The sequence below is a fragment of the Thunnus albacares genome, chromosome 11 (assembly GCF_914725855.1).
Source record: "Thunnus albacares chromosome 11, fThuAlb1.1, whole genome shotgun sequence".
Classification (NCBI taxonomy): Eukaryota; Metazoa; Chordata; class Actinopteri; order Scombriformes; family Scombridae; genus Thunnus; species Thunnus albacares.
In genome coordinates, this window is record NC_058116.1 from 8,861,359 (window position 1) to 8,888,596 (window position 27,238).

The window sequence follows — 27,238 nt, forward strand, 5'->3', positions numbered from 1 at the left end:
ACATCGCGATGTTTCTCCTTCGCAGCTATTGGTAGACACATGAAACCGATCATTATAGATTGGTCAGCCTTATTTTTTTCCTACCCGCATTCTGCAAAGACCCGCCCTACTTTGCCTCTGATTGGCTGGTACTCGTTACCTTCGTTGATTAGGTTGGTTAGATTTATGCATAAGTCTCAGAGTCAGAGCCAATCAGAGGCAGAGTAGAGGCGGGTCTTCACAGAATGCAGGTGGGAAAAAATAATGCGGTTGGTCATATAACTCTGTCTTGACGCGTCATTTGCACATGCTTCACTGTGTACCTATAAAACCCCAGGACCGAAACCTAAACAGTTTACAATGACGCAGTTAAAAACAAAACTAAACTGAACAAAAAACATGATAATAATAATAATAGATAGATAGATATTACTTTATTACTTTCCGAAGGGAAATTCAAACTGTCAAGAGCTCATCAAAATATGAAAACAAAAAACTATCCAGTCAATTCAGGAGGAATTGAACAGTCTTATTGCTGTGGGAACATAGAGGGGATTAGTCATACACGGACTGAATATATGAGGCCTGTTTCAATGAGTGTACCTGGATATAAGGTTTCACTCTTAAGGTTTCCAGACAACTTAATAAACTAATTGGAGTGGGCTCCATAAACAGTATATACTAAACCAAACCCCAACAACTTTTACTTCAAATCAAGTAAATGTCATTTATATATATCACTGTCCTTTTGCATTAGTGTCTTGTTTTACAGTTTACATTGTCTTTGCACTACTGTTCTGTCTTATAGTGTCTATCATATTTGCAATATTATGTTATGCACAGATTTGTTCAGTTTATGTCCTTATGTTTTATATTGTGAATTTTCTGTCTTGCACTGTCTACCTGTTTTACTGTACTGCACCATATAGACCCAAATGCATACCTGTATATGAATGAGTTGACAATAAAGATAGTCTGATATAGGCTACAAATGAAGAAGCACCTCAACCCTTTGGTGCTGGTAACTAGCTAACTCTTAAATAGTTGAATGAGGAGGAATGCACACATACTTGTTAGTTTCATCAACTTCTTTATTCAAACAGCATTGTGCTGAAACAAAGTCCAGCATTTACACCTTACACCTTCATCAGGGACCAAACAGGAATACTGGGTTGAAAATCACTTTTTCCAAACATCACAAGGCATCCTATAGGATAATCACATCATTTGGTAATAAAAGCCATCATCTGTGTCACCTGAATTGCCACCTGTGTTTGCTTTACACATGATGTTTGGAAATGTATAAAACGTGGTTTTCAACCCGGTACTCCAGTTTATATAGGCCACCCAAAAATCACAACTTTTCCTCAAAGGGCTTTACAATTAGTGCAGACACCCTGTATGCTTAGACTGTAGTTTGAGATAATGTCATATGATGTCATATGCACGGAGCTGACAGAAACAACAACACTTAAGATAAATGGAATGATAATATTATGTAAATACAAGAAGAGAACAGAATAAAACAACCTTCTCTCTGCAATGGAGACCTGGAAAGAGGCTACATACATACAAGAAACTCAACAATACCATTCACACAGAGAGAGAAGAGACAAGAGGTGTGAGTGTCCTGGAGGAAGACGATCTGGAACGTTTTATACTATATACAGCACCAGTCAAAAGTAGTTAAATTTTTATTTAACTGCTTTTTAAAACTTAAATTTAATTTACATAAACTGTTTCCCAAAGCTGCTCAAAATGGGACATGTGACATCTGGGATGGCTGATCATCTCCTAATCATATGGTTTCAAATGTCCTTTGTAAGGTCAGGCAGAGTCAAGCATTAGCAAAGCCAAAGCCTTCTCCCAGCCTCCCTCTTCTCCTCCACTCACAACCCCCCTCACTCTGTCTTTTCTCTAACGGTGTGCCTTCTGTTGTCTATACACGCAGGCCGTGAGGCCTGTTCACAGTTATTTATCCCCTGCATTACACTGTACCAGCAGAGAGAGGGCTGATGAGACCATATGTTGAGGGGATAAGGTACAGTGGAGGTAATAGGCAACTAGGAGAAAGGTCAACTGGTGAGAGATTGCCAAAATGAGAGATGAGAAGAGAGGCTGATGCCTAGCAAATCCCCCCTTACTTCATCCCCAAGAGATCATGTAAAGTTAATCAATATTGTGTCGTCCAAGTCCACTCCTGAGATAAGCCAAAGTTTGAGAATACACACAGATCAGACACACCTCTCAACTTAGTGCGTCACTTAATTAGTCATTATCCAATAGACATCCAATGACACACACTGTTTTCCTGTACAGACACGGAAAGCACCAAGGTGCACCTGCCTACTCAAAAATGTTGCTTAACTTGTTTATACAAATCTGACAGAGTGGGTGTGAGGTGTGGATCAATTACATAAACCTGTAACACTTAATATGTGTTGTATTCAGACTGAATAAAGGTTGATATGAACCTTATCTTCTTTTATTTCTAGGAACACTTGAAGTCTTCAGGTTTTTGATATAACTTCAGAATAATCACAACACAAAATATATTTATGGAGTCCACAGTTTGTCCTCTGTATAGTTGAGGTTTGCGTGGCAGGACTTGTGGCCCCATCTGCTGGGCAATAATAATATTTCACGTTTACAGCGATGACCTAATGGCTGACATAAGATTGTTTCTTTTTCCAGATTTTACTGTTAGGTATTTATAATGACAGACCATTTTCGCAATTTCACATTCATCAACTAATGGATAAAATATTTACAATGATCTGGACAATTGTCTTCCCCACTGGAACAGAAATGTATACTTTTATTATATTATATCACTTTTCCCAATAAGCCAAAACCGCTAAATGTTCACCAAAAGTACAAAGGGAAAGGACTGAATAAGCTCCACTGGGTGTTACAGCCTTGTCACTTTTTCTTTTCACTCATGACATTCAACACTTTGTTGCATTTTTACATTGTTTTCTGTAAATATATAAACCCATGTAAGTCTTTTGTTTAATCATATTCTCCAATATTTAAGTATTCAATTGTTTCCAATTCCTTTCCATAAATGTCCGACTCTAGTGCCCACACCTCCACCTTTTATTGAGAATATTTTTTTCATATCTCCTTCTTTTCCATATGTTGTTTCATTGTCTGCAAATAGCAACACCACTAACACACTAATAGATCTCAGATCTCACTAAATACACCAGAGGCCTATATCATGATCATAGACTGTATACAGACGTGGCTGAAAATATTGGTACCCTTCCACTTTAAGAAAAACAAAAACTAAATTTCCTCTGTATTAAGTTGATTCTGACAGAAGTATCCATCATTCTTTATTTCACATTTAATACAACTGAAACTTTGTTTTTGATTTACAACTTAACATATTATTTAATACATTAAAACAAATGAAAATGACAAGGCCAAAAATATCAGTACCTTCAATTTAATATTTTGCAGCACAACCTTTGGAGGCAATAACTGCAGTCAAGCACTTTCTGTAACTCTGAATAAGGTTTCTACACTTCTCCACTGGTAGTTCGGCCGACTCTTCTTGAGCAAATTGCTCCAGTTCTCTCAGGTTTGATGGGTGCTGTCTCCCAACTGCAAATTTCAGCTCTTTCCACAGCTGTTCACTGGGATTCAGATCAGGACTTATTACATGCCACCTCAGAGCGATCCAACATTTTCTTCTCATCCACTCTTTGGTGCTTTTTGATGTATGCTTGGGGTCATTATCCTGCTGGAAGACCCATGACCTGCGACTAAGACACAGCTTTCTGATAAGGCTCCAAAATGCACTGATAGTCCTCTGATTTCATTGTGCCCTGCACACATTCAAGGCACCCAGTCCCTGAGACAGCAAAGTAAGCTCAAAACATTACTGAGCCTCCTTCATGTTTTACGTTAGGCATGGTGTTCTTTTCTTTGATGGCTTATTTTTTCTTCTGTAAACATAGGGTTGGTGTGATTTACCAAAAAGCTCTAATTTTGTTTCATCTGTCCAAAGCACATTCTCCCAGAAGGACTGTGGTTTGTCAACATGGATTTTGGCAATGTCCAGTCTGGCTTTTTTGTGTCTCCCTCTTAGAAGTGGGGTCTTCCTGGGTCTTCTACCATGGAGCCCATTTTCATTCAGACAGCGATGGATGGTGCGACTTGAAACTATTGTACCTTGACCTTGAACATCAGCTTGGATCTGTATTGAAGTTTTCCTTGGTTCATTCTTGACAATTCAAACAATCCTCCTGTTCAATCTCAGGCCAATTTTCCTCTTGCAACCACATCCAGAGATGTTGGCTACAGTTCCATGGACCTTAAACTTCTTAATAATATTGGCAACAGTGGTCACAGGAACATCAAGCTCTTTGGAGATGGTCTTGTAACCTTTATGTTGACCATGCTTGGCTGTTACCTTTTTACTAGTCTCTTTGCACCATTCTCTACTTTTCCTTCTGTTTTCCATGTTTAATGTTCAGGGGGAATGGTGCATTATTTTAATAAAATGGAAGGGTACCAATAATTTTGGTCATTTTTCCTGTAACCTGTAAACTTAAAAATCTAATTAAGATGATGGTTATGTTTGTTTACTTGAAGCCAATCATAAAATTACCCTGTCATGGAAATCCGTTATTAGACCCAGCAAGCAAAGCTGGATGGAGGGACTGGTTCATAGCCTGCCTATGGAAAAACTTACATACATATATACATTTATTCTTATACATATATAGTAAAAGCAAAATCCAACACTTTTGAAAAGATTTGGGGCTCATTCATGACATTTCTGGAGGGGAAATGTAATTGTTGAGGCCTTGCATTGAACCTCTGTGAATTTTCTTTGTTTTGTTTTACCTTGAGTTTTAAGTGAATACTATATTATCCACTATGTATTATATTAGATCATTGATTTTTATGATTTAAGTATCCTATCTACAAATATGACAGCCGAACGTAACTTGGCCAAATTGTATTCAAAGTGGCTTTATGTGTTTTGTTTAAGCCACTTTTGTGTCTTTTATGTTCAATGTAAAGTGTATGTTATTTTATGTTATGTGTAAATACAATAAACATATTTGGGAAAAAATAATTGCGCATTTGTACCTTTGCATATCCCTTACTGTATCCTCTAAACATATTACAGTATGTCTTGACTTTCTAAAACTGCTTTGATAATAATCCTTTAGCTTCTAAAAAACACGTTAATCATTGATTTATCTTTTTTTTCCTACCAAGATAGATATATCGATAGACACTATATTTGCCTCCACTTCCCATCAGCCCCTGCGGTGATTTCTCCGGAAGAAAACCTTCGCTTTTCCCTTTGCACTTCCTCTTTCCGTCTACGGAGTTTAGGTAGGACAGCTTCGGTCTTATTCCCTTCACAAAATCTGCTTTAAATCATGATTTTAAGATGTCATCCGCTTTAAACGGACATTTCTAAATGTGTAGAAAATGTATAAAAACAACTCTTACTGAGTATTTTAGCGGCAGAAGTTGATATTAAAGTATTTTTGTAGTTCTGTCCAGCTCGTTGGTGACACGGCGTTTGTAACAGTAATGTGTAGCCGCTAAAAGGCCTCAAACGGAGCATATGTGTTAAATGTGAACCACTGACAGAAGCTAGAGAAAGCTTAATTTGTATTTAACTATCAAATTTGACAGCAAGTTCATCTGTGAATTTGTTAAAGTACCGAAACATTTACTAAACTGTTAACTGTTAACGCCGGCTAGCATGCTAACTAGCAGTAGCTGACACACATTCGCTATGTATACCACACTTAAACCACTGTGTGTACTAGTTATATCTTATATAGTGTTTTCACACTCATACTTCTGTCTATAGTGTTTATATATGATCTATAGTGTCTTCATCGTATTCTGATAAGACATCGAGCTGTTTACTCTGCATTTCCTAGCGTGTATACTTCATGCTGCTAAGTTACTAGTGTTCACACTGTATATATCTAATTCATACCTACCCTTACTGATTACTCTATTTAATATTACACTGCACTTTACTACTACTTTTGCAGTTCTGGTTAGATGCTAAATTGCATTTTGTTGTCTCAGTACTTTAACTTTGTGCAATGACAAAGTTGAATCAAATTTAATTGTTGTGAACTTCTTGCTTCCCAAATCTTTTAAATCTATCAAACAAGGCAATTTTAAATACAGACAGAATAATCCTATAAAAAGACGCCAGTCAGCCACTTAGTATCAGTTGTAGGACTCGGTTATCATACACATGTCTACTTAGTAAGTAATGTGATAAACTGTCCTGTGTTTCAGTTCACGATGGGACGTGTGATCAGGGGACAGAGAAAAGGTGCGGGCTCCGTGTTTAAAGCCCACGTCAAGCACAGGAAAGGTGCTGCTAAACTCCGTCACATCGACTTCGCTGAACGTCATGGTTACATTAAGGGGATTGTGAAGGTAAGTGATGATTTTGGGAAGCAGAGTGAACATCTTTCTGGTTGTGGGTGAATGTACATTATAATGGTGGGTTACTCTCTCTCTCTCTCTCAGGATATCATCCATGACCCCGGCCGTGGCGCCCCCCTGGCCAAAGTAGCCTTCCGTGACCCCTACCGCTTCAAGAAGAGGACAGAGCTCTTCATTGCTGCTGAGGGCATCCACACTGGACAGTTCATCTACTGCGGCAAGAAGGGTAAGATGCTGAAAGTAGGCTGTTTAGGATTCAAGATTTCTTTATTGTCATTTCTCAGTACTCCCATACATTGAAATGAAATTCTGTTCCTTCCAGACCAAAAACAGCGCACTTAAAGAATAAACAATTTAAACGAACATAACTACTAAAAATATAAGACTACTAATAATGTTTCGCCAAACATATTAAAGTTTTAGAAAGATAAAGGGATTACATAAACACACACAAGTACACAAAAGTATAAAAGCCTTTAAAATAGCAGCAGAGTTTGCAGAAAGGTGTTTACAGTTGTGAAAGTGACCGATGCAGTAGATACTGATATTGCATTTTAAGTCCATTTAGGATTCTTGTAACATGGATCTGATGAACTATGTAAACTAGCCTACATACATGTAAGCGCACATCCCAGGTAGATTACACTGTTATAGTAATAATGATAATACATTTAATTTGTACCGCACTTTTCATTCTCAGTGAATCTCAAAGTGCTACAGTGTTAAAAACGTAAAGGAAATAACAAGAGTGAAGATGAAAAAGCCTTCCTGAATAGAAAGATCTTTTTTAGGTCAATTTTTTTTAAGAGTCGAGTGTCTGTGCTGCCCTCAGATGGTTAGGACGGCTGTTCCACTAGCGTGGTGTAGCAGAGCAGAAGGCTCGATCCCCCATGGTGTGGGGGGGTACTAAGATCAGATCTGAGGGTGCGGGTGGAGGTTTGTGGTGTGATCAGTTCCTGTAGGTAGGGAGGCACATGTCTGTTGACAGATTTGTATGTGAGTAGCAGGACTTTGTGGTCAACCCTACCGAACGCTGTCTTTCTACTGTTAACCTCATTGTGATGAAAGAATAAGTAGTTGTGTCAGGATAACTCAGTATTACAAACAAGTGTGAAGTGTTTTGGTTTCTGATGAGGCTTTCAACATATTCCGTTACTCCAACTGGACGTCCTGGATCATATTCCACTGTCTCACCGCTATCTTAAACCATGCAGGGCTGTTTTTGGTCTGAATCCCCACTAACAGCTGACCCACAACACAGTACAAACAAAAAGCCCTTTTCAGACATGGAATATGCAGAAGTTATGGCTTTCGCTGTTTCAAACATACGTTAGTTATGCACATGTTCAAAGCTGACTGGACCATTACAAATGTAGTTGCAACGCTCGCACACAAATTGGCACCTGATATGGGAATGCTGGAGAACAATGGGATGAGTTGGAAAGTAAGATCAATTAATGGGTTTCAAACTTACTTTGCAGTTGAATATGATCTGTTGCTTAATGAATGAATGTGATGTTTCCAACCTAGTAAGACTGCAGAAATGACTTTAATGGAAAAGTAACTTTGGAGGCTCAATCAAACATTAGACCAACATGTAAGATTGGTGGCACATAAGGCACAACATGTAGAGTACAAATTAATAGTTCAGAACTGTAAGTATGGAAGACATTTGGGAACTCTAGTGTGAGAAATCAGGGTCAGACATGTTCGTCTGAGCCATTGTGGTGGTTTTAATTCACTGTTGATAAATCCTGAGTCCCACTTGGATCTGAAATGGAGAACTTTTGAGCTAGATTAGATGCATCTCTGCCTTATTTGCAGCATCTGCAGCAAAACTTTCTTCACTTCTTGCATCTTTCTATTAACCTTGGACACATTAATGTGGATCAAAATGTTTTTATTTGTATCTGCCTGCATGTTAACAGTTCACCTGCTTTTTAATGTACCAGCCTACAGCAAGAGGTGACATCAGAAGTATTGGAATAATGCTGACAAAGCAGGATGTGGTTCATCATCTTGATAGAAATGTATTTTGGTTGTTAGTGGGTTTGACTAATTGGATACTGTGTGTGGAGCCGTTGTTTTACTCCAGCAGCTAACCATTTGTTCATCTTGTCTCCCACAGCTCAGCTGAACATTGGCAACGTCCTGCCCGTTGGCACAATGCCTGAGGGAACCATCATCTGCTGCCTGGAGGAGAAGCCCGGTGACAGAGGCAAGCTGGCCCGTGCTTCAGGAAACTACGCCACAGTCATCTCCCACAACCCCGAAACCAAGAAATCCAGAGTCAAGCTGCCCTCAGGCTCCAAGAAAGTGATCTCCTCTGCCAACAGAGCTGTCGTTGGTATGGACCCTTACTGCATTTTAGAACTGTGTATTCTTTGATGATGTGAAATGTGTTGTGTAGTGATGCACAGTTAATTTGAATTTTGTGAATTGAATGTAGTTGCAGCAGTGCATGTTTTGACCAGCTCTGCCCTGTTTGTTAAAGGTGTGGTTGCTGGAGGTGGTCGTATTGACAAGCCCATCCTGAAGGCTGGTCGCGCTTACCACAAGTACAAGGCCAAGAGGAACTGCTGGCCACGTGTCCGTGGTGTGGCTATGAACGTAAGTGAACACGAAAGGATATTCTCTACGATGGCAGCTGAGTAAAACTTGCAGACACACATGAATAATCGTGAGACTTCGTGCAAAGTCTCAGTTACTGAGTACTGTAAGGCCTGAGGTAGCGGTCAACACAGAGTGAGGAATAGTTAACAGTATTGAAAGATGAGATTGGGGACAAAGTAAGTGCGATTCACTAGGAGCATGTATGAACGCAGTAGAGCTGAGTAAGATTGTTAAATATCGATTCTGTTACATTGTGAATAGATATATCTGGGACTAGGCTTTTGTCATCTGTAGCTTCCATCAAACAGCCTTACGTGTAGGTCATGTCTTACAGAGAGATTTAATTATGAGGGACTTAAATAATTAACTGAGGGAAGTGTGTTAATGAGCTAAGAAAGTAGGAGCCTCAGTTGTGAGAACCTGCAGGAGAAATGAAGGGAGGGAAGGGATTTTCTGTTCTACAGGTGATGAAGTTTAAGCAACGCCTTGTAGTTCCTGCCTGGTTGCTCACAAGTCCTCATCATGGTTATATTCTCTCCAAACGTGTGTTAATGTATCTAAGACACGTTATAGGAGTGTTTCAGAAAGTGCGCCGTCTCAGTAAAGCTCTTAAAAGCACCCGAGGATGTGTGTTGGTATAGTGGCCGCCTCAGACTGCTCATCTGACATGAGGACTGGATCTTGATTCTACGTCACTAAACTTTTTCCTGACTGGATTGTGTTCGTCAATCCTTCACGTTCATGAAGTCCATATTAGTTTCTGAATCTGAAGCACTTTGTTGTGACCATCATGTTGTTTATATACAATGATCTTAACTAACCAAAAAACAGCGTTCAGGTGATGTCTTGGAGGACAAGACTGTAACGTCTTGGAAGGTGTTATACAGTTGTCAAAATGAGAAAGCATTCTGCTGTATCGGTTAGTTTTCTTATATATTGTGTTGGGGTCAATCTCTGCACTCTGGAAATGAGGCAAAGTATTGAACAGGGAGTTGGAGGTGGAGTCTGGCTGCAACTTCAATAACATTTTAAGTTCCTCAAACTAATAACGTTGTTTTCTCTTCTCTCCCCGCAGCCTGTTGAGCATCCCTTCGGTGGTGGTAACCATCAGCATATTGGCAAACCCTCAACAATCAGGAGGGATGCACCTGCTGGTCGCAAGGTCGGTCTTATCGCTGCCCGTCGTACAGGCAGACTGCGTGGAACAAAGACCGTCCAGGAGAAGGAGAACTAAGCCTGACTTTCTTGATAATAAAATCTGTTCCAAAAGAATCTGTTCATTTGCTTCATTTGCGGGTCGTCACAGTTCAAATGTGGGACAGATGTAGTGGTAAAATACTCAACTAGATGATAAATGCATAAATTATCACAATAGTCTGTCATGGAAGACATTTTGACTTGTCACAGTAGAAAAAGCACAGGTGTAAATATTAATGGCTGAATTCCATGTAGCCACTTCAGTTTCAGGGTGCTGGTGCATACTGGTTTACTGGGACACTTCAACAGAACTGAGCCATCATTATCAACACCTGTGCTTTTCCTACTGTGATGACAAAATGCTGTGAAAAGGGTGGATTACAGTCTTGTCTGCCACTAACACCAAATGACATACTGGGACATTTTACACTTAATATAAAACATTAGGTGGTGGGTTTGTCAGCTGTACTGTCTTTTATAAATATCTGATGACAAAGATGAAAAGACTGATGACAACATACTCTTAAACTAGACCATACCAGGCTAGCACTATATAAATAGAAGTATCAGTCTAATACAACAACCCTGCAAGAAATCAAACCTTAGTGAAGGTTATATTCAGTTTTTGACTAAACTGATTAAGTAAATTGACTCAGTGGTTGTTTTGGAGGTAGTAGGTTGTGGAGCTGTATTGAGTTACACAGAGGTGTTTCTCAATATGTTTTGATAGAGAAAAGACCACTTACCTCTGACTAAATACTAAACACACTGTTAAACTTAAGTGTTTCTATGTTTTTTGTCTACATGATAAAAATACCTCTGCAGCAAAATACAGTTTAACACCACAAACAACAGCCTCCAAAAGGACAATCAAGTAGAATCAGCACATCTCTGAAACAGTTTCAACAAATATTTCACATAAAAACCTTCAAGAAAGTAAAGATTTGTAGCAGACATTAGTTTTAAATTTAAAGAGGGGTACCTAATAAATTGGGAAGCGAGTGCTTGTACACCAGAGGGAGCCCGTGTTACAGGAAAAGGTTTAGTTATTTCATTCCTGTGTGAAATGCATCCATTCACAAAACATCTGTATGTGATTAGGTGGTTTGACCTTTGTGTGGACAGGAGTTGTGAGCAGTTCATTCAGTGATTTTCATCATTTCTAGAGAATGAAAAGGTGAAAGTCTCAAGAAACAGCAAAATCAGGGGGAAAGATTGTGACAGTATTTGTTAATCCTTTAAATGTTTCTTTGGAGCCCATAATGAGGGGCCCCCAGTGTAGGAATCACTGTAAAATATGATTTAAGAGTCGCTCAAAATGCATCTTCACAAAAAATTGTGTTACTTACCAAACCATACATGTCATAACTTCACAGCTTAATACACAGTGATGCAGAACCATGAAATGTCAGCTGGTGCAAACGTCCATGCAACTTTTGAACATACTGATCATGTATGTCACTACTTTCTGGATGAAAACTGGTGACGCTTAGCAGGTGTTCACCGTTTATATCCACAAGTAAAAATGAGACACAGACAAGATTCCATGTTCTTTATTTGCTAAGGGCGCAATGCTTTTTTTTTTGTTATATTTCTGTGCACAAAAAACCTCACAAAGTGAAAGTCCACATCGCGACTGTAGCTCCAGAATTCAACGTCACACCATGGCCAAAACAAAAGTCGGCAAAAAACAGGGCGCAGAACTCTGTACAGTCAATATCTTCTTTAAAAATAACACAAGGACAAAAATGTTCCTCTTAAATCAAATTCTATTTTTAGTGAAATACAACAAAATAAATTCTATAAAATAAGAGCAAAATATTTAAATATAATACGGTGGGCAGAATATTTTCATTTGCAGGAGTATTTGGTATGTTTTAGACAAAAAAAAAAAAAAAAGAAAAAAAAAAAAGAAATTCAAAAAAATACACGCATTCAAGTTACCAATTAAATACAGTATTTACTGATGTTTACCTTTTACTCCTACAGAATTACAAGTTAGCTCAAGTTGCAACATGACTAACCAGCTGGTACAACCCTGCTGTTGATCCTTTTCTCCATGGAGCCAGATTGGTGAGGGTCTTGCCACTGCTCAGGATCTGCGAATTCATCCCGAGCAGCAGCCAGACGCCAAACCTGACCGGCTCCATGACAGAAAGGAAGCCGTCTGGGCAACAAGTCTGTCTAAGACTAGGCTCTATTGAAGAGACAGAAGCAAACCACACAGTCTATTATACACCAGATAGCCCAGTGCAGCTATTCTGTTGCATATGTGTTTCAGTTTTCAGAATTCCTATAGATGAAAAGCTAAGCTGTCTATCCCACCAAAACTGACTGCCAAATGTGAAGTTGGAGGATTATATGTGCAATTGAAAAGCCACTTATTCATACATTGGTTCAAAATATTGCCCTCATTGTAGATAGGGTAGATGAGTAGAAAAGAACAAAAACAAAAAACAGAAAAAAAAAAAAACCTTAGGGTAATTCCCCTCTGGAGATGTGGATTAAGAACAGCTTCAGGTTGTTATGATCACAAGTCTTCCCTTGGGCTACACTATTCTGGTGAGAAGCCATGCTAAATGTTACAGCATATTAACTAGAGCTTCAAAAAGGATTGAATTAATTACCAGAACAAACAAAAAAAAAAAAGAAAAAAAAAGAAAAAAGAAAGGCAATGAGTTTCAGAACAATGTTGCATCACTGCTTTTTCACATCAACCAAACACCGTAAAAGTCCACCCAACCATTCCATATCTCACACTAAAACCAACCACAGCTCGTGAGTTGATCTGGCATGGGTCATAAGGTTGCCAAGGAGCTTAAGAATAATATAATTATGATAATAACAATGCGTCCTTCTACAGTTGAATGACCAGTAACCGTCCGATGGTAGAACAAACTTTACTGCTGAGCATGGGTGATAAAACAAAGAGGAGTTGTTGTCTTCTTACAGTTTTTTTTGGGCATTTTTCTTATTTATAATATCCATTTTGTTTTCCATAATATCTGCAACATCTCCCAACAGCAAACCACACAGAGTTATGCTACTGGGGGATTTGAACAGTCAAAAACATTAACATACTATGTACACCTTTTCGTCGTGTAGACAAGCGCATCAGCATCGTCAGCTCTGGGTACATTTGTTTTTCTTTATTAGAACTCTTTATCCACTCCCTCGCCTCTGCAGCCGCCAGCAGGCCCCCGTCACGCGGTCAGGCAGCCCCAGGCCAGGGAAGAGCACCTCCCCGCAGGCTGACGGGAGAGAGAAGTGGCCTGGAGAGGGGATGGGAGGCCTGGCTCTGCCCTGCCCTGGGGCCAGAGAGAGAGAGAGAGAGAGGCCCAACGAGGAGCTCTGTTGACCGAAGGATGAGAGGAGGGAGAGCGGGACGATGGAGGCTCGAGGCACAGCAGAGGGGGAGGGGATGTTACTCCTTAGGTGGGGCAGGCGCTGGGGTAGAGGTGGGGGCGGGGGCGACCTCCTCGGTGCTCTCCCAGTTCTCTTGTGCTCGCGGGCCTGGGCCAGGAGTAGGACCAGGGGCTGGGGTCGGGGTCGGGGTCTGGGTCTGGGTAGGGCCTGGAGTCGGGGCAGAGGCAGGACCAGGACGCTGGGGGTTGTTCATGTGCTGGGCAGCAGGCCCGGTGTACGGCTGCCCATGGGGGTGGTTGTTCTGTTCAGGAGGAGACGGTAAACAAAAATCAGGTTGTGTTGACAACAAAGCGACTGACAACAACGTCAAACTGAGAAGATGAAACGATTCACTTTAAAAGTAAGAGATCTTTCAGGACTCGGCAACTGTATTTATTCTGTTTTCAAAACTGGACAAGTCTTCAAACCCTTCTTGTATGTTGTTTTTTGATTTATATCTATTTTTTTAAAATATCTGAACAATAGTAGGTTTTTTTTTAATTTGTCTGCAGAAAAGGAAGCAAAGTATGGAATAAAACTTGGGTCAGATGTATTGTAGTTGTATCACCATGTCTGAATGTGTGAAAACATTCTTATGAATACATTTAAATGTGTGAATGTATAAAAAATATCTGATTTAATTAATTTTTTAATCCGTAATGAGGTCTGTAGCTGTGCATGATATTTGGTGTACAAGTGAAAAAGATTTCCAAACAATTTCCATTGTGTGAGTGCACGAAGAAGATTTGCACAAAAGTTTGCTGTTACACATCAATCTGTTTGTGGGTGAAAAAACAGAACTCAACTGTATGTCTCCCGTTAACAGCTACAAATCAAATCTACAAATACAAATACTTTTGTCCGACATTTGACACTTCCTCCTGAATAGCCGCTGAGAATGCTCTGAAACGCTGGGGGTGTGTCCGTTAGGTGCTGAAAGGACGCCCCTACTAACAGCCTTTAAACTTAATGCTCATGTTGAAGTCCCATATAAAAATACACAATTTAAAATAGGCCTTGTTTGTACACGGAGGACAAACATGGATGGTATTTTTAAAAAGTAACATTAGGAGCCATTGTTTAATATGTCACCTATTTTGTAGGTAAATGTGGACTTATTTCAGTAAAAATGTATGACTAGATAACAAGTGATCCATCAACAATCATCTTTATGTTAAATTTTTTTTTTCCCCAATGGAGTTCGGTGTTAACGTTTCTCTGCTGAAGAGTCTGCTGGTGGCTTCATTTTGGCCACCACCCTCGGAGCAAAAGCCTCTCACGCCGTGTTTTTTGGTGAAGTGGCGAATTCTTCATGCACTCACACATTGGAAATTATTTGTGCAAATCTTTTTCATTTGTTCACAAAATATCATGCAAAGCTACAGATCTCCTTACGGATTCAAAAATTAAATCTATTTGTTCAGCTATTTTCTATACATTCACACATTTGAATGTTTTCATACAAAATGTTTTCACACATTCAGATATGATGACACACAGCTATGATACATTTGACCCAAATTTTATTCCATAGCAAGTGTCTTTCTGTGTTGTCACAAACAACACTCAGGCACGAAATAACACTGGCTGCTGAAGTCAAAATCATTGTTGCCATGACTACCAGCATTATTCATGGCTGATGTGAGACTGGCTGTGGGAGATGACACCGCTACCATGTTCCTACCCTCTACCCTGCTATAATAATAGGTCAGACACAAACACTAAATCAATCCTTAACACCAGCAGTATGAAAGAAGCCAAAAATGTCTTCTTACATCACTGGGTGACATGATGACGTGAGGTAAACATGACCAAGTCGTTACCTGCTGAAACTGGGTAGTTCCAGGAGAATGTGGGTACAGAGAGGTGTCCTCAGGTGGGGAGGAGTCTTGATCATCAGGTGCTTCCTGTTCATCTGGCTCCTAGCATGTCAGATAAATGTTATTTGTCACAAATTAAATTCAAAATTCAAAGTAAATTAGAATGATTTAGACTATATAAACATATATCTATAGAATTTGCTTATTTATTTGAACAAAACAATGGGTAAGATTCTGAGCTTTGGCAATTCAGTGTGACACAGCAAGTAGGTTGCATGGGAAAGTCAAATCTCCAACTGTGTTACATTATGAAGTCAATGATGTTTAAAAGAGATTTGATTATGTGTGTGGGTGGATTCTACACCTGAGAGCATCCTGTCAGCAGGAGAGCTGCTGGTAATTCTTTAGAAACAAATGCTGCACATTAACTTCTCTACTGTAGATGTTATTTCAAACACTAGTTATAATTTTTCTTGTGCAATTTGTTGAAAGCAAAATGTACTAAAGTCAGCCTCATTATTTATATCTGTGTGACAAAGTTAAGTGCACAGGATATTCTGTGTTACATGTACATATTAACACATTACAATGTGATGTTAAGTCAAAAATAGATAAACAACAGAACCTGTCAGGCTATTGACACAAATCTGTAGTATGTGAAGCTCATGTACTAACATTTGCCATCACACAGACCATCCTTGTGTTGTTTTAAGCTCAGATCAGCTTTAATCCAGCCATTATATAATATCTACAGAGTGTCTGAGCTTATAAGTTTGTTTTTTAACTATTATTGATTTGATGCAAATAGAAAAAAATAAAGATTGACAACATTTGTTAGAGGCTGTTTTATCAAATGGTGTCCTCATTTTCTAAAGGAAAAGTTCTCCCAACTAACAGGTTAGAACATTTAGGTTTTATATTTGTATCATGTACTTAATTTGACATGTATACATGTCACTAAATAAATTTACAAAAGCCTATAAAAAGCCTAAAAAAAGCCTATAATAGCATATTACCTACAATGGCAAAATGGACAACAAAGATTTTCCTTAATGAAGTCTCACAGCTCAAATACTGTAACTACTGCTGAATACTGGACTTTAGCTGCGGCTAAGAGCTTTCAATCAGATGCAGGTGGCTGTTTGAGTTGGGAGGGAAGCAAAAATTGGCATGGATTGTTAAAAGAGCGCTAGACTGAGATGGAAGACTGGCTATGTCAGTGCTGTTGCTTTGGCGAATCACTGAGACTGGGCAACAGGACAGCACGAGAACAAAGATAAAGATCTGTTCACTGTGTGCAGCTGTGTAACATGATTTCTCATGTCAGTTACACTATAGAGCGTCTCACATATCACTCACTGGTAGCCAGTCTACCTTTCATTTTACTATACTAGTGGACAACAGGATGAAGGATGACTATTTTACTTACTATACTTGCGTACATAGCATTAGCTTTTATGAAGTTTGAGAGTCAACATACTTTTTCAATATAAAACATCTCAAGTGGTGACAACTTTAAGTGTTAATAATGTTAAAAACTGCTCACTTTAGTGAATCATTGACTATAAATCATTATCAGTTTGTGTAAACATAGCCTTACTCTATCCTTCTGCACTTAACTGTTTAAATAACATTTGTGTCACAAATACAAACCAAGAGTCCAAAAAGAAAATAAAGCAAAAGTAGACAAATTGGGATCAAGTATGTAGACTCAACAAGACAGTGTTTCTAGCCTTGGCCACTGATGACTATCCAAGCTACAGATTGTGTAGTTGTATCTAAGTGTTGGTTGTGTTGGAGGCCTTGCCATTGGCCAATTGTTCATTGCTTCTCTGCTGATTCTTTAATTCAATTATTTTATTTCCTTCCTTTATGTCGTGGTGCCTGGAATACTGACCTTCCCTGGGCTTCCCTGAGTACACTTGAGCTGTGTATGAAATATTACAGGAGAAGTGTGTCATTTGACTGGATTTTTCAACATAAACAAATACAAGTAACTTATTTTTAGTGAGAACACAAAATTACATATGCATACATTGCACACTGCAGCCACGAATCAATACAAAGCCAATTCACCTTAGTGAACAACACTTTGTATGGGAGATTTTGTGGAGATTGGCAACAGGTTTTCCAAATGATTAGAAAACTGGCACTGCTAGCATATGATCATGTTAAATTAATCAAACATTACAATTAATCGCTTCTTGGAAACACAGAAATAATAGGTCCATGTCCTTCCCTCTGGCTTAAATACTGTGTGATTATATTTTTCTGTAAAATGTCAGAGAAGTCATCGTTTAAACTAATTTGTTGTACTGGCTGTTATGCCATTCAGTGGTTGAAGGTCCTCTGACTTAGTCTTACAGTATGTCTGTGTGATTTTTCTGTTACCTTCACCACTGTACACCATTGTTAATATATTGCCTTAGCAACCATGAACATCTACATATGTTTTTGTGTGGTGTCTTTTGGTAAATTTCAATATTTATGTGGCCTTCTTGATTCTATTTGTATATAAACAGAAACACCCCGACCATCCTAGTGTTTGACTTAATCAGAAAATTCAGACGGAACTGTTCAGAAATTCTGATGGGTGTTACTAAACGTTCATATAATCTAAACTATATATGTATACATACATATATAGTTTATGGTGTGGCTACCTGAGCACCAACACTTTAAGATCACGTTTATGTGAAATCAGGCAAAAGTGTGTGTGTGTGAAGAGTAAAATGTCAATGCCATTACCTCCTCAGGACAAAGTTCACAGGCCTTGGCGAGTGTCATACGTGCACTGTGTGAACGCTCAAGGAAATAGCCGTTGGAGGTCTCGTTGCTCTGAACCGGAGGAGACCAGTTGTTGTAGGTGTACTGAGGGTTCCCTGTGTATGGCCTCCTCTCCAACTCATCCCCTAGCCACTCCACTGCCCACGTCCACTTTCGTTTCAGATCACCATTACTCTGTGTGTACACGAAGAACATATGGCTCCACTTAAATATATTTGTGAATGCAGACAATACAGTTTACTTTTCTTAGCACTTAGTTAGCAAGTGTTTGGTTCAGTCTGCACCCACGGGAGAGACAGAAACCATAGAAATAAACAAGTAAAATAAACTTTATTGCAGAAGATAAAAGCTCTTCACCCAGGAAAAGTAACTGGGTCAACAGGAGAACTGCATTTAGCATGTGCATTTTTTTTCTTGTTGTTTGGCAGAATGGTTCCTCGTCACAGTGATCTCGTCATTTCAAATCACAAAAAGGACATTGATTTCCCACGTGTGACATGTAATGCATGAGACAACAGGAGAGAGAGAGCTTCATCTGTGAGTATGCGTACCTGTAGGATCTGGTAGGCCACAGAGCAGTTGCTGAAGAGGGCCACCATGCACTTGATGCACTGGTAGGCCCGTTTCTGGTAGTGGTTCTTGGAGCGCTGAATGGTGTCAAAAAGCCCATCTCTGTCATCAGGAATGCCCTTCAGCACATTGTGGATCCTACACAGCCAAACGAGGAGAATAGAAATTTAAATGAAGTTCACATAACAATCCAACACCCATGATTTACACACTGACCAATCAGACTGACCTGTGTGTCTGCCAGGAGTCCTCAATGAGCAGGATCTGTAGCAGCAAGTCCAGGTAAGGCCTCAGCTCATAGGTGTAGGAGTACGCCACCTTCACACAGACAAATAAATACACACATCTTATAGACACATACAAGTTAGCCACTCACGGATATTTTGATGTCCTGGTGATGATGTTCATTTACCTGCCAGAGCAGCTCGCTGAGCACAGTGGAGGAGAACTGGGGGTTCTCCCAACAGCTGAAGCGAAGCAGCTTTACGGTCTCTTCAGAGTTGCTGCAGTCCTCGATGATCTTCTTAACGTAGCTGGTCCTCACAAACAGGATCTCTGCCACCAGCTGCTGCACAGGCATCACTGGGGCTGTCAGGTTGGTGTCGCCATACGGGTTAGGGAGAGGAGGGTTACCTGTAAGGGGTAGAGGAAAAGGGCAATAAATGTGAGTAAATGTAATCTGAAATACACGTTTTATTGGGGTAAAATGTATATGTATTTTCTTTGCACAGTGTCTTTCATTCTTCATCTCATAAAGCCCTCAGCTCCAAGCTCTGCCTACACAGCCAAAGCTCAGAGTGGCTGCTTTTTCAGTCACCAGATCCTGAGCAAGGATGAAAATCTTCATTGGGCTTCCCAGGGGGCTTGACGAGTTATTACTGCCTCTTAACAGCTGAGTTCATATCAAAGTTTGATACACTCACCATTGATGGAGGATTGCATGCGTGAGGAGACGTCACAGCAGCGCACCAGCTGGGAGACGACAGTGTAGAGTTTGCCCAGCTCAGCGTACTGGTATTTAATGGGAGGGCCGGGTCCCTCATCCAGAGCAACCAACATGAACGTGGCAGGGACATTCAGCTTCAACAGCTGAGTCTTTTCTGCCAGGCCTGTGTGGGGAAGGTGAAATGAGGCGAAAAAAAGAAAGAATAAAAGCATTTTAGGAATCACATCAATTCTTTTTTATATCTTGTATGAACATCGCCTGTTCAATCTTAAAAGTCACACTGAGGGAGCAGATGCACATGACAGGTGGGCGATTGCTGTGTGCTCCTTACCCAGATTGGCATACATGACAAAGAGGTTGAAGTACTGCTGCAGGTGACGGCCGTGTTCAGAAACCTCTCTTCTGAGCAGGTTGAGTACAGCTCTCAACAGGTGGTCACTTAGACTGAGGTTATCACAGCCCTGATACAGAGAGATGGAAAACAGAAACAGGATGAGAAACCTCTCTGTGAAAATCTGTGATACAAACTAAAGCATCTTCCAAGAAACGTACTCAAACTGCTTTAAGAATCCATACTGCTTAAGGTCATATTCAAAGCTAATTTTTCTCAGATCCTAGCTTGAGACTGGCACCAACCTGAGTAGAGGGTCCAGGCGAGGCAGTGGGGGAGGGGCAGGGGCCGTCTTGCAGGGAGAAGTGAGCAATGAAGACGATGAGCTTGGCAAACGCGCCACGCACCTCAGCGCTCGGGCACTCAAGCAGGTACTCAGAGAACCGGTTAGGGTAAGCAAACAGAACATTGTGTGCAAACCAATAGCGTACATTCTTACTGTGTCTCAGCAGGATGCAGAGGGCGTCATACCTAGAGGAGAAGAGAAGGAGAATATTTATAGAGAAGGATAAAACACAGAGTAAGACAAAATTGGGAGAAAATCAACAACACTGTGGCAGACAGAGCTTACCAGTCACTGGCAGGACCCCGTACTACTTTCTTGGTGTGAAAACCTGTGCTGAAGAGGAACCTAGCAGCCAGCTGAGCACTTATCATAGCAATCTCCTCTGCCTCTGGCAGAAGATGGTCTTGTCCTGATAAAAAGAGAGCAACAATTAGCAAAACATCTTCCAAGTCATTTCCATGGGATTTTCTTAATTCACTTTAATGTAAGCTGACAAAAACCTTAAAAACTACACCCAAAGGCTAATGTAAAAGAACAGTGACACATTTCCTTTGTTTTGGCTATGTATTCCAACACATTGTATTTTGGGGGGGAATCACTGAGGTTATATTGTACACTTTTAGGGTGTTTATCCAATTTCATTTTAATTTCGTCCCCTAAAATTTGAGCACTATTAAATAAAAAGGTCAACAGAAGTAAACATCCTCAAATTAAAGCTGAAAATTGTTGTGAAGGTCATTTCAATTTTAAAATCATAAATATGTTGGATTACAGAGTCAACACAATGACAAATGTGTGACTGTCCAACTTCTTTTAGACATTACTTTTATTACATCACATACCAAATTGTGAGGTAAAAGATACTAAACGTCAGGAAATCACAGAGTAAGAAAGACAAATTGCAAATACATAAGAACAGAGCGATGGGGAAGTAGTCGGTTCAGAATGTAAGACAGCAGTGTTAAGGCTAAGAGCAAGCTAAATATGTGTCCACTGATCTATGGGATCATACATCCAAACTACATACCGGCTCAGCAGGTTCATCATCACAGTCTAACAATATGTTCATTTTTTAAATCCCTTTGCAGCTGCTGAAAAGGATTCTGACAGCAATAACTTGCTATCTCAACTTGATACAAGGTACTGGGTAGAAATAAAACATACTATCCGTCCTTACACTCTATGTCCTTGAAGATGTGAATCATTCTGAATCGATGGCTGCCCTCAAACATTATTTCCTGTGAAACATTACGGGGCTCCGGGTCCATTAATAATGCATTGCAGAGGCAGTGCAGTGCTTTGCAGCCTGCACTTAACGTTACTGTCCACCAATTCTTTCCACAGGAATGCTGTGTATTAGCATCACTTTGAAATGTAATTTTTTTTAGAGAACCAAGTCTGAGAACAGTGATAAAATTATTATGGCAGCTTATATCTATAAGAGAGAAGCTTTGAAATCCACAGTAGAGATATGAGGAGGAATTCATCACTGTGCAAAAGATCAAAGAGCCCCTTTGGGGGTATCGAATAGCACTGTCATAACTGGAAGAGTGGCTCCGTGTATCTATAACAAATCACATGCCTTACATTTTGTCACTCCCACAATCGTGCACACACAAGATTAGTGTACGTGCTAGTGTCAACCATTCATTATCAGGTATGTTGTCAATGTTTTTACCCGCATTGTGCAACAAAGAGACATACAAATGACAACTACACTGTGTGCAAAAATTAAGTTTGCACCATCTGTTGCACAAGGTTAGTTGCAGTTTGTGTTTCAAGTGTACAGGGCTTCCAAAACGTCCCCCAGTGTTTTAGTCGATGTTAAATGGCTAACCTACCAAGACACATTTAGTACTTTCCATCTATATTATACAGTAAGTAAGCAAATAATAATTTAGTATCATGCATACAAATGCATACCTGGAGGAGGGTTTAAATAGACACTGTTACAGGTCAGAAGTTTCTTAATGAACTGGAAATATTCCAGGCTGTATTGCATTCGGTTGTGCATGAATTGGACGTTCTGCTTGCGGACGCTGCACTCGATGACACCAGGCATCTTGACCTGATGTGGCTTGGTGGAGATGGTCAACTCCGAGATGTATTTGACAAGCTCGCTGTCCTTGTCTAGTGAGTCCATACGCTCATAGAACAGGATGTAGGCGTTCCACCAGCGTTTCTGCCTCCGGTACGACATCCGTTTCATCATATGATCGAACACCTCGCCCATGTATTCCCCACCAAAGCACTGGTTCTTCATCTCCTCCTCATCGTCCATCTTGCACTCAGTCACATCACCATCATCAAACTTATACCAGCGGTTCTTCTCGCCATCACCCCCATTCCTTTGGATTATGTAGGAGTAGTAATGTCCACCACTGGCCTGGCCTGAGTGGACCAGCACCCCCACCAGACGGTACTTGGAGCTGCCTGGAGGCGTGGGTTCCGAGGGCTCGTTCTGCTGGATCACCTGGTTCTCTGGGTTGACGTCGTCCCCTTCTAGCTTGGCCACACCTGCTACCGTGTATGGCTCCATGTCCAGCTCCCTCGGGAACTCAAAGTAGTCATTGAACTTGATGGCACACTCCCTCTCCCAGTCATAGTCGAAGCGCTTCAGCTGGATGGCCAGGACAGGTGGCAGCTTCTTTATCAGCAGGCGCTTCACTGTGTCCACCTAACAAGGAGAGAAATCACCACAGATGAACTCTTTGACCCTTTAAATAAATCTTCAAGAAGTTAATTAGAAAGAGAAAGGAGGGAGATACTTTTTAATAAACCATGGGACAGCCATTAAAATCTCCTTTATTTTTACTGGCACTTTATGATTATCACATTGTTACACTGGCTGACAACCAAGCGGGTGCTCCATTCTCACCTTCTTATTACACTTCTCACAGTGGTAGGCATTGGCTCCCTCCAGCAGATCTCCTTTAACATACTGCTCCATGGAGTCCAACAGGTTCTGGTGGTTTCTGATGTCCACATTGAGCGTTGTGAACGACTCCTCACACTCATATCTGAAAATACAAACATTGTTTGGTACAAGAAGGCAGTCTGAAGTTTGACTTTCTGAAACATGTAAAATATTTCCAGGAACTATGCGCAGAAAAAGGGCTGTGCTCACCTGTGGGGGCATCCCTGACAGATCTTCTGGTCAGCGAAGGAGCCTCCTAGCACCTTGCTGAGCATGGCAGGGTGGCCCAGGGCTTTCAGAGCTTCATCCAGACTGTCCACCAAAGAATTGAAAAACTCCAGAGCATCATGCTGCTCCCTCAAGTTCACTGGCTCACCCCATAACCTAAAAAGGTTGTAACAGATGTAAAGCAGACAGAAGACAATTAGACATTAACAGATTAACAGACAAAGCACAGAGACCATAAAAATGACTGAGACTCTGAAATACCTGAACTGTTTCCAGAATCCCCTAGGGACATAGTACTGCAATCTGGATGCAGCCAGATGGCCAAAGATGACCTGTAGGTGACGCAGTACCCCAATGTTGTACTCTTTCCTGTCCTCTGACTTACTGGAGGGCTTGTCATCAAACTGGTGGTGATAGCTGAACACCTCATCACGTGGATCCACATTACTCTGTGGAGACAAAACATTCAGAAAAAAAAACAAACAAAACATAAATAACCACCTGTCTAACTACTGTTCATTACTTTGTGATCAGATTTGCATAAATTAGTCTCTGGAACAATTTATCACTTGGAATTTTTCCTGTAATTAGGATGCCCTCAGCTCCAAGATCAGCCTACATGGCCTGCAAGCCTGGAGTCGGCCATTTTGTCAGTCACTAGATGCTGAGAAAGGATGAAAATCTTCATCGAGCAAAAGCTTCATTGCACCACAAACTCTCACAGTACCTCATTCTCCTGTTTCTCATCCCCTGACATGTCATCATCCACGTCAGTGCCTGTTCCCTCGATGGCCAGGATGCCATTGCGGATTGGTGGGATCATGTACAGCTGCTGAATGACTGAGTTCATATAACAGGTGGCCCCAGCGTTCTTCAGACCTACAAAGCCTTTGTTGGGCCGTGGGCCCACCGGAGGCAAGTACTCCCACTCTGTCAATGTTTCACAACCTGGAGGGAGAGAAAATAACAACATCCTCATGCATGCCGCAACTTACAAATTGTCAAGTAGGATGCATATGTAAAACTGTCTCCCTACCTAAGTAGTACATGTCAGTCAGAGTGTCGACTATTTGTTTGAGGTTGCGGACACAGCCAACAGCCAGTGCTACCAGGAGCTCAAAGCCAGCATTGATGGAAGCAGGAGTGCTGCACACTGGGATGGCCTGCTCTGTGGGGAACTCCCCACTCTTCATGTACTGCAGGTAAACATTAGATGCCGGAAAGATAAAGTCGTCGATCAGCTCCTAATGAGAGAGAAAGAGATAGCACAGATATGATGAGAAGAGAATATGCAGAAGTAATACAACTTTCCTGTTTCAGGTGTTGTCTGCCTATTGTACCTTAATGAGGTTAGCTCCACCCTTCTCACAGCCGATATAATACTTCTTCTCTGGCGTCTGGAAGGCAAGAAGCTCCTTAGTGACCCCCAGGTGGCCCTCCAGGATGGTCTCCTCCACACCAGTCTCCCCTGTCCTCTTAACCTCATCCTAGAAAACACAAATATATTATGTACCATCAACTCTTGCCCACACTCAACTGTGAGGGCCAAACAATAGATAAACTCAAACTGGGCACATAATACAACATAATGTCTAAAATAATTAGGGTACTAAATAAAAAGACTGTGGTGAACAGGCTGTTTTACCCTTATTCGTTTCAGCCAGTCGATCTCATTGTTGAGCAGCACCTCAGCGTTTGGCAGGTTGATGTTGCTATTATAGGCATAATTCAGAAGATGTCTGAGCAAAGTGAAGTAGTCCCCAGCGTGTTTGGCCCGCTCCTTGGCTGTACTCTGGACATAGAATACAAATTCAGGTAAATTATGATCCCATCTGCAGTTTTAAAAATGATTTTATTTACAGCACTGTGGTGATACATTTTACAATCCAGCAAAAACTGTGGGTGTAAAAATAAACATGAGGCATATAGCTACTCACCCCCAGCACAGTGAAGAGGAGAGTGATAAAGAAGAGGAGGGGTCGATGGCCCATACAGCACCTCGTTGCCATCAGGAAAAATTGTTCCTGGGCCATCTGACGCACAGATCTGTTGAGACAGTTTTAACATCAGCAACATGATATTCTCAGACAGTTCAGTTGGTTGGAACAGATAGTGGTGTACTTACTTGCTGTGGCAGTGTAGCAGCAAGTCTATGATGAAGGTCTGCCAAGCCTTCTCCTTACTGAGTGTGTCCAGAGCCGTGGGCATGAGGGCAAAACACAATGTCATCACTTCCAGGGCCTCGCAGCACACCTGCTCATCTTCCCCATCTGGCTCCTTCGCTGCATTTGTCTAACAAAAGAGAGAAGGACAAAAAATAAAATACATCTGGCTTTTCACTTTTTAATCTGCCGATCCCTGTCAAAGGTTTAAGACTTCCTGAGACCAAGCTTTTGCTGTCCTGCCTCAACAGTCTGCATGTCCGTAACTAATGTGCTTCGGCTTTTTATTCAAGTCATTACATTTGTAATTTTTTCTAAAACAGAAAGCGTACTGTCAACAAAATCTGAAACAAAACAATTCACAAACGGCAAGTGTATACTTACCTTTTCATATATCTTGCTGATTTCTTCATTAGAACTGAAGACGAGCTGCACTGTACCACAGCCTGATGCCCACACTATTTTCTGTACCGCTCGGATCACACAAATGTCAGGGATGTACTTAGATGCCTGGAAGAAATTCTGGTAAAAACATTGTCCCATAAAAGCCATTATTACAGAAACTACAACTAAAACAGATTTGTTACATTTGTTTAACAAATGTTAAAAGTCCTCTTCTCATCTTTATATGCAAACACCTACATATAAAAAAACAACATTTTCAAGTGTAGGTATTTACTTTTGTTACCAGCTTTTTATTTAGATATTTACAGATAAATAGTGCCTATAAAAAGCATTAATTAAAATCCATTATCATTACTAGTTCAGGGTGTTCTAATCTTTAAAACCCCTGCAAAATGTATTCCCTTAAATTTTCCCAGTTACCTCATCAGAAATCTGCTGGGCCAGGCGGATGGCTACGTTGCGCAGCATGCATTCTGAGGCAGGGTTGGGGATGTTTTGCAGGGCACTCTGGAGGACCAGGGCCTGGTCATGAGTGGCCTGATTAATCTGTAGACAATGTGAGACAGGTGATGGGGTTGTGGAGAAAGATAAAGACATGTTAGTAAAAATAGGGCAGTCAACTACTGAGGAACCAGTTTTGAAAGTATGCCTTTGTAGGAGTTATGAGCGTGGCCTAACCGGCGAAACTGGTATATTTCCCTCAGCGTTGGGCTGGCAGGCTTCAGCCACGGCCTTAACATGCCCAAAGCCTACAGCAGTGAGGAGGAGTTTGGCAATCTTCAACGCATTGAGGTAAGCCCCACGCCGTGTCTCCATGTCCGCTGATGGCAGGAAGTTGTTCCTAGTGAGCATGCTCAACACCAAGGGCAGCCCGCCGCTCTTCAGAAAATTGTACTGGAAGTCACTGGCGTCCTCACCCAGAGTGGCACTGGCTGGCATCAGCAAAGCATACACAACCTGGAACATGTGCAGAAATAGTGTAAACCACCTTATTGATCAACAGACATGATAGATACAGATAGATAGAAACTATAAGTCTCACACAGCAGGATTACTGCGTGGAACCCCATCAATTACAGAAC

At 40.7% G+C, this 27,238-nt stretch overlaps 2 protein-coding genes across 8 annotated transcripts in view; one reads left to right on the top strand and one right to left on the bottom strand.

Annotated features, from left to right (window-relative positions):
* Window positions 1-5,268: 5,268 nt before the first annotated feature.
* Window positions 5,269-10,314, top strand: rpl8 (ribosomal protein L8). Its single transcript, XM_044366516.1, has 6 exons — window positions 5,269-5,340; window positions 6,277-6,420; window positions 6,514-6,655; window positions 8,558-8,776; window positions 8,924-9,039; window positions 10,118-10,314. Exons 2-6 carry the CDS (start codon window positions 6,283-6,285, stop codon window positions 10,274-10,276), a joined length of 774 nt encoding a protein of 257 aa, XP_044222451.1. The 5' UTR covers window positions 5,269-5,340; window positions 6,277-6,282; the 3' UTR covers window positions 10,277-10,314.
* A 1,462-nt stretch (window positions 10,315-11,776) lies between these two features.
* The window catches only part of usp9 (ubiquitin specific peptidase 9), a 47,718-nt gene continuing 32,256 nt past the window's right edge, over window positions 11,777-27,238 (bottom strand). For 3 of the 7 annotated variants that reach the window (XM_044366521.1, XM_044366517.1, XM_044366518.1), the window contains 24 exons: window positions 26,835-27,113; window positions 26,577-26,702; window positions 26,136-26,273; window positions 25,715-25,881; window positions 25,527-25,635; window positions 25,235-25,381; window positions 24,930-25,076; window positions 24,626-24,833; window positions 24,317-24,537; window positions 23,851-24,038; window positions 23,572-23,745; window positions 23,323-23,464; window positions 22,368-23,121; window positions 20,730-20,853; window positions 20,404-20,629; window positions 20,099-20,228; window positions 19,745-19,930; window positions 19,234-19,454; window positions 19,051-19,139; window positions 18,803-18,959; window positions 18,213-18,425; window positions 17,362-17,391; window positions 15,468-15,566; window positions 11,777-13,906 (listed from right to left, as the gene is read on the bottom strand). In XM_044366521.1, coding sequence (XP_044222456.1) covers window positions 13,664-13,906; window positions 15,468-15,566; window positions 17,362-17,391; window positions 18,213-18,425; window positions 18,803-18,959; window positions 19,051-19,139; window positions 19,234-19,454; window positions 19,745-19,930; window positions 20,099-20,228; window positions 20,404-20,629; window positions 20,730-20,853; window positions 22,368-23,121; window positions 23,323-23,464; window positions 23,572-23,745; window positions 23,851-24,038; window positions 24,317-24,537; window positions 24,626-24,833; window positions 24,930-25,076; window positions 25,235-25,381; window positions 25,527-25,635; window positions 25,715-25,881; window positions 26,136-26,273; window positions 26,577-26,702; window positions 26,835-27,113 — 4,518 coding nt within the window. In that variant the 3' untranslated portion in view covers window positions 11,777-13,663. The remainder of the gene's footprint in view (window positions 13,907-15,467; window positions 15,567-17,361; window positions 17,392-18,212; window positions 18,426-18,802; window positions 18,960-19,050; window positions 19,140-19,233; window positions 19,455-19,744; window positions 19,931-20,098; window positions 20,229-20,403; window positions 20,630-20,729; window positions 20,854-22,367; window positions 23,122-23,322; window positions 23,465-23,571; window positions 23,746-23,850; window positions 24,039-24,316; window positions 24,538-24,625; window positions 24,834-24,929; window positions 25,077-25,234; window positions 25,382-25,526; window positions 25,636-25,714; window positions 25,882-26,135; window positions 26,274-26,576; window positions 26,703-26,834; window positions 27,114-27,238) is intronic. The other 4 variants (XM_044366523.1, XM_044366522.1, XM_044366519.1 and 1 more) reach the window with 3 other exon arrangements.